General features: G+C 54.4%; 1 protein-coding gene across 1 annotated transcript; it reads right to left on the reverse strand.

The window, feature by feature from the left end:
* Positions 1–1177: 1177 nt before the first annotated feature.
* On the reverse strand, positions 1178–5396 carry HER10_EVM0010664 (uncharacterized protein). The gene is made up of 6 exons (XM_035480117.1): positions 3885–5396; positions 3637–3649; positions 3555–3564; positions 2582–3451; positions 2416–2526; positions 1178–2363 (listed from the first exon to the last, which is right to left on the reverse strand). Exons 1-6 carry the CDS (start codon positions 3940–3942, stop codon positions 1509–1511), a joined length of 1917 nt encoding a protein of 638 aa, XP_035330018.1. The 5' UTR covers positions 3943–5396; the 3' UTR covers positions 1178–1508.
* Between the last annotated feature and the right edge of the window lie 1600 nt (positions 5397–6996).

Here is a 6996-nt window from a genome sequence, read left to right on the forward strand (position 1 = left end):
CATGTACTCCGTAATCACGTCTGCGCCATTCTTGATACTTCGCTTGGTAAAAAGTGAGGGGCTGTTCTCTCCGAAGAAGCGTGGCCGCTGGGCAGAAAAGGTATAAGTGAGCACATTGCCATGGGCCGAATCTCGACAAGACACGGGCCAAGCCCAGTTCAACACTTATCACTTGTATCCGTAATTCATCCAGGGAATCTCGCATGCTTGGGCACAGCCTCGTGCGATTTGGTCCGAAAGATTACCAACTCAGGCTTCACCAGTGAAGTTGATAACTGACCAAAATGGCCATCCACTCACATACGCCATCGTCCAAACTCACTCCCCTCTCTCTCTCTCTCAAGCTGCCGTCCACGGATCTCACCGCTTGTGAAAGCCGGACATATCGGCCAAGGGAATTAAATCTGACTACCCCGTTGAAAAGAAGGTGCCGAGAGAGAGAGAGAGAGAGAGAGGCTTTCATGTCGGAGTATATCGCTTCAGGCAGTTACTTCCACCGCGAGTTTGGAGACTTTCCCCCCGCCTCACGCTGAAAGCATCCAATGCGTCGGCACTTGCTTAGATCACTTATCAGAATCCCTATGTTTGAAGAACCCAACTCCCCTCACGTCTCTGATGTCGCCAAGTCCATACCACCGGTACCCAAACGCACTCATAGAACCATCTGCCTCTTCTCCCCCATTTGCCGTACCCTCTGTGCCTCTCACAACAACACCAGCCTCACTCATCCAATCCACACAAACCTCCAACGAACCTCAAGAACCCTTGGTGTGGTATTCCCATCTGACCATGCATCAGAAAGTGAAAGTCCGGGCGATTTCGTCTCACCTACGGAGTACACCAAATATCCAACCAGACTTACTCAGACTCATGCCGGTATTCCCCTCCCCTCCCCTCCCCTTTTCTACCCTCCTGGTCGGCTTGTCCACACCACATCAAAAGTGACCCGCTTTACCCCAGATCCCCGAGGCCCGCGTCAGCCCACTTGCGCCCTCGGGAACCACGGGAAGCCCGCGCGGGCTGGTGCCACCAGTGACGGTACTATTGGAACCCAGAGACTGGGCGGTAACTCCTCACCTTGGGCGTTCGGCTCAATCTGGGACACAAAGCCTGGCCAGCAGCCCACCGTCACGGTCCTAGTTGCCTCATACAAGATAGGTCAGATAATGAAGAGTAACTTGGATTAACTAACGCCTACTACAAGATGATGATATCGTAAAATCTCAGATAAACTCCTTGTCCCGCAAACACACCTGCAGCTCTGGCTGGCCCCCTTTGAAATACTGCCTTCTCATGTGCGACCTCAAAAGAACCGGTAGCGCCGAAACCACCGCCATATTACCGTTAACCCCCGCCCCCGTAAAAGATTTTTTTTTGTGTAAACCACACCTCCCTGATTTGCCTGCCTTTGCTCATTACGTTCAATCTCATCGATGACTCCATACTATATACGGTGGGCGGTGATGATGGACAAGTCCGTATCCAAAGAGACGACATGCTGCGTCCCTCTACCCAAAGACAATCGTGACGCCCATGTCCTCGCTAACACGTCTCCACAAGTCGGCTCCTTTACCGAGCCGTTGGCCAGGTGTGGACATTCCAATGGCATGATCCTCATACGCGGCATGGTCGTCAATCATGTCTGCTCGCCTCCAGACCTCTTGCGCAATTGTCCACGCACGCTGAATGTTCGTCATGCCCTGCCGGCGTTCAACAGCCACAAAAGCCTGCCGGGCTAGTTGTCGGTCGCTCGGGCTGATGGCTTCGCATGCTGCCACAAACAGTGGCCACAAAAGAGCCGCCATGGGTCCGGCGTGATTGACTGTTGCAGCACAATGGCTAAGTGCCGCATGCGTATGGTGCTGAACAAGATGATGCTGTCTCGGGTATCCGTAGATGCTGCGGTAGAGATAAACAAACGCAGAGTGGCGGTAAGCGAGGGCATTGTTGAGAATCGAATGCAGGCGTGCGCGCTCAGAAACAATATCAGGCTCATCTGAGCTCAGGTCGTCCATCGTGTCTGGTGAGAAACCCGGAGGAAAGCTGGGTTGCCACTGCTTGAGGGCATGCTCAATTGCGTCCGAAGTGGTCTCGAATTCGGAGCGCAGGACCGCGACCTTTGTGAGCTGACCGTTGGTAATCGCTGTCTGGAGCTCGGTTTTGAGGGCGAGAAGGTTCGAGAGGCGGTGGATAATAGGCCAAAGCGTTGTAGAGAAGCCAAGCAACGTATCGACAGAGTTGAGAGGCGAAGTGGTAGGGGAGTCAATCGGTGGGAAAGGGATGAGGCATCCTGTCGCTGGTGCGGTGGAGAGGGGAGCTGTGCCAAAGGAAAGCGCAGCAATAACATCGTAGAAACGGAACGCCTGGCAAAAGGGTCAGCCAAACATCACACGGACCGGGATGCAGGAAACTTACGCGTTCGAGAAAAGCGGTGGTCGGGTCGGTGTTGTCACTGCTGCCGCTCATAATTGCAATGGCACCTTTTAGATGACCATCAACAATATTGGACCGGCCTTGTTGCACGAGCTATCGATCAGTTAGTTGAAAAGTCGTTGAAGGCGTTGGAAGCAAGAAAACTTACTACTTCATAATAGACAAGCAACATGATCGTGGCCAAAAGCTCGTTCTTATTTGCTTCCCCACCGAGTTCAATCAACCGAGCCAGGCCTTGGATGGCTTGGTTGTGGAAATAGACCGCCTTTTCTTCCGTGTGACCGCAGCCTCTGTTCTCCAAATGCGCACTCGCGAGCGCATAGATAGCGTTTGTGACGGTCTTGCTCCTGTGGCACAGCGGCAGCACAAGTTGCTGGAACGGATTCCCGGCTTCCGTCTCTCGCAGCACTATGAGGTGTGACATGACGTTGGTAAAGTGATCGACTAACGCTCGACGGTTCGGCCGTTCCGAGAACTCGGAGAACGTCGGGAACAGGAACTCGAGACGCGGCGACGCCACTGGGACAGGTGCTATCATGGCCAGGTCCGGGTGGCGCTGAGCTCGTGTAACTGCAAGATTTTGAATGGCATCCTGCTGCACAGAGCGACGGCGAACAATCTCCTCGTCTGCATCTTCCAATGAAAGATTGAAAGCGACAGAGTCTACCGGAGAGATCAGCGGAGCGTCGTCCTTGTCGTGATGCAGACCAAACATCTTCTTGAAGTCGTAGGCCAGCGGGTCGGCACTGTCTTCCGGTTCCTCTAGAATGGCCTCCTCCACCGCTCCATCGTCTTCGTCGTCAAGAGCCTCCTCCTTCCAACGTCTAATGGTAGCATCGGGTGCTGAATATCGTCGGATGAGGGCGCTTCCGCTCGTGAGAGAGGCTGTGTCGGAACCGAAACCGGCAATGGAATCACGCTTCTTGCGCTGTCGAGGCTTGACAGGTTCGTAAGAGCATTCCTGGCCACGCTCGGCGCATCGAGAGCACTGCGGGCGGGATTCGTCGCATTTCTTCTTCTGCAGGCGAGAAAATCACAGTTAGAATTGTTTGATAGGTGATTTGGAGGGGTTGCTGCCGCGATCCCAGGACAATCGGTTCTCCGAATGAGAAGGCTCGTACCTTTTCTTTGCTGTTCAACGAAGTCAGTAAGGAGCTCGGATCAAAACAGTGAGGAGGGAGGGGCTGGCTGGGGTTGACTCACCAATAAGTACATCCTGCATGAAGCAAATGAGTTCATGTCAGAGATCGGCTCAAAATATGACCAGTAAAGGCAAGTGTGTCATGACGGAATAAAAGGGTGCGAGATCTGGGGCAGCATCACGAAGCCATTCGAGCGGCAATAGCGAAGCGCATTCGGGGCAGTGAATTGGCCCAAACGAGGACCACTTGGCTGGGGGCGGGAGGGAACAAAGCGGAGGCAAACAGCAGAGCGTTTGGGTATTAACTCACCTGATCTGGATCGTCTCTTGGGAGCCTTTGGCGGGGCGAGTTTAGTATACAGTAACATGATGCTCAAGAGCTGGAACCTGTGGCGCGCACAGGCATGGCGGTTTTCAAGGTTGCCGGAGTTGTGTTTCTCTCAAAAGATGTGGTATATGGACGAAGTTGCCCTACACCTACATCACGCACGGAGAGAAGGGAGAAGGCCTGCGGTAAGAGTGTGTGGACCGAGGCTACTTGGCCTAGAAGACGAACGAAGACAGGCTTTCACGATGTCGGGTAGGGTCCCGCAGTAATAGGTGACGGTCGGGGTCAGCGGGCGCAAGGTGGTGCTGGTTTTGCTGGTGGTGCCTTATGGGATGGAGGGGTGAATAAGGTAGAATCGAGAAGCTCGTGGGGACTGGAGGAAGTCGACCAAGTCTGTGTAGTGGGTATTTCCCTCGTCTCTTTTTCCGCCCTTTGACTCTGTTCCAGCCTAATACTCCTTGCCTTCTGCTTAAGAATCGATTTGTCGGTCTGGTGCCGAGGGTAAACGGGCTTTAACGAGGAAAGCTTTTCTCTCTTTCTGGGTTCTGTTCTCGCCCTTTTTCGACGGGGCCGCAAGCTTGGAGGGCCAGGGGCCGGGGGCCGATGTGCTGAGGTGAAGACGAATGCGTATTGTTGGTCCGTTCTCTTAGGGCGTGGGGGATGGGGAATGTAGGTGGTGCTTCTGGAGACTGGAGCAGAACGGCGAGATATGGGGGATTTGGAGAGGGCGGAGAAAGGTGGGAGAAGAGGAGTCGAAGGAGCACTCGTGCGAGTCAAGTAAGATGTCGGGTAAGAGCCGGCTCAAATACCATTGAAAGAAAGGAGGCAGAATCCGAGACGGCGAGAACCTTCAAGAGGCAAATGGGCAAAGAGGCTCGTTCAGCCAGGCGTTTTGGCGATTTTTTCTCCAACAAAGCCCGCCCACCCCCAAAAGCAACCAAAATGGACCAAGGTCAATGTCGAATCCCAAGTCGCGCTGGCGTACCGAGCGAGTACCCAAGGCCCGCCGCCCAAGAGCCGGCGATGGCGGCGTCCTTCCCAATGCTGACAAGACCGCTGCCATCACGCACATCGTGACCAAGAGATCCTGGGAGACTAAGATGTGCTAGAAGCAGAAAGGTGGAGAAATTTGCGGGGTTACAGCGGCGATTCTTGGTGCGGAGATGGGTGTCACAATCTCGGTCGACATGTCTGTAGCCCGTTGGCTCGAGTCCGGTCTCGATGGTGGTGCACTGGTGTCTATGCCTGTTCCCCGTTGGTGGCAGATGGAAAGGTGATTCTCTTTCTATCTGGGTATGTGTGTGTGCGCGCGCGCGCGTGGTTACTGGTAGCCGTGAGGAAGGGTTTCCCTGCGACGTGTGAGCGAGAGCAACACCTGAAGAGCTATGGGATCACAGCACTGTAGGTACGACGACCCGTCTGGATGTTGGAGTAGAGGGGGGCTGCCCCATGTCAGGGTAGATGCTGGTTGGTAATAATTTGTTAATGTGTGTTCTTGAGGGGATGGCATCTGAACAGGGGAGCCTTCGGGAGGCGCTGTCTCGTAGCATCCATGTACTCCGTACTCTCTCTCAAGCTCAGCCAGAAAACGGCGAGGTGCAATCTTGTGCCGTGACGATTCGGGTCGACCCTAATGCTGCCAATTTCCCTCGTCGAATTCTGTTTCCCCATGGTCTTGTCAACTCAAGGAACCGACACAGCCCATTGAATCTCCCGTCCGGTACTTCGTCATGGTGACTGGCCTGTTGCAGCAAGGCATCTGCCATACCTGGCTACCATGCCGCGCCCCCGGGACTTGATTGCCATTGTGTCAATGTCCGATGCCAGCTGCCAAAAGCGCGTCCTTTGTCAACCACCTCAAGCCGATTAGGGCAGAAATAGAACAGAATGAGAAGGTGGCGCGACATAGCGTTCTTTGCAAAGTTCGTATACGGTCATCCCAGCTAGGAACGAAGCTAAGGAGGCGCTTCTGCTGCTTCTAAGCTCCGGCTAGTCGCTGAACCTACCACAACTGCTCCGGCTCGCGAACGGCTCTGCAGGCTTCTGCCGCATTCCTTTCGGTAGCGAGCCAGAAACGTCATTCCTCCTTGTTGATGCGAAATGGTCGCATCTGCATTGCCACTATTGCCTGAGGCCTGGTGATGTTCGCATCTCCCTTGCAGGTCTCACAAACTTCGATTGTCAGTGGGCGAATACCATCGGTACCTGTGATTAGGACCCTGCAGCAACCGGCAAAGTTTAAATGGCGTAGTCGTTCAGACGGCTCGGAACTCTGATTCTTTGCCAGGCAGCCAGACCTGAGCTCCGCCTAAGGCAGTGCTGTAATTGGAGACTGGCACGCCTGGCACGTCTGGTTGTCTCCGTAGTGTCGCCAGGGCTGTGGTTGCGTTGATTGATTGGGTTGGAAAAGAATGAATCGAGTCACTTGACTATGTTGGCCTATCCACCAATCCAGCCACGCCGTCGCGCGGTGTCGTCCTCCAGTCTACCAGCGGAACCGAGATGGCCACTGCTGAATTCATTTCCCACGGGCCGTAATTATTGTGTAGCAAGGGGTCATGAACTGGCTGGCAGCCTGTAACTCGGACTTGGACTGTGACATTGTCGAGTATTGTCATTTGTTAGGATATCGAGCGCATGACGGCAATCAGCGAAGGCAGTTGATCCGAATGCCGGTGGACGATGTGAGGGTGCGTGGGTGCCAAGCCCTGCATGTATCCTCGATGGTCTTGCTCCTTTTTGCCTCTTTTTTCACTGAACGCAAGCATTCGACGAGGCACACGCTTGTGACGACACGACTCGAGCGCCATGTTAGCTCGGGAGGTTAGCCGTGGTTGAGACGCAGACACCACCACACACACACACACCCATGATCCTGGAGGCAGGCCGCCAAGTGATGAAGAAGGTTTTCTTCCCCGCATTCTCCGAGCCCTCAACCGCCGTTGATCCGTCCAAGCCATGGGGTAGCGTGCCTGGAATCTGGAGATGACACAGACTGGGTGGTCGTGACGATGTTCTCGATGGCTTCCAGCCCCTTTCCAGCTGGGTAAGACCCAGAGTCCTAGACGGGCCTCGTGTCTCCGATGCTACCGCA

Source organism: Colletotrichum scovillei (assembly GCF_011075155.1).
Source record: "Colletotrichum scovillei strain TJNH1 chromosome Unknown Contig00009, whole genome shotgun sequence".
NCBI classification, from domain to species: Eukaryota; Fungi; Ascomycota; class Sordariomycetes; order Glomerellales; family Glomerellaceae; genus Colletotrichum; species Colletotrichum scovillei.

Coding starts and splice junctions, on each gene's coding strand:
- HER10_EVM0010664 (XM_035480117.1), bottom strand. CDS start 3,942: ATGTTACTGTATACTAAACTCGCCCCGCCAAAGGCTCCCAAGAGACGA. Junction 2,527..2,581: donor TGCTTGTCTATTATGAAGTA/GTAAGTTTTCTT, acceptor ACTGATCGATAG/CTCGTGCAACAAGGCCGGTC. Junction 2,364..2,415: donor CCACCGCTTTTCTCGAACGC/GTAAGTTTCCTG, acceptor CCCTTTTGCCAG/GCGTTCCGTTTCTACGATGT.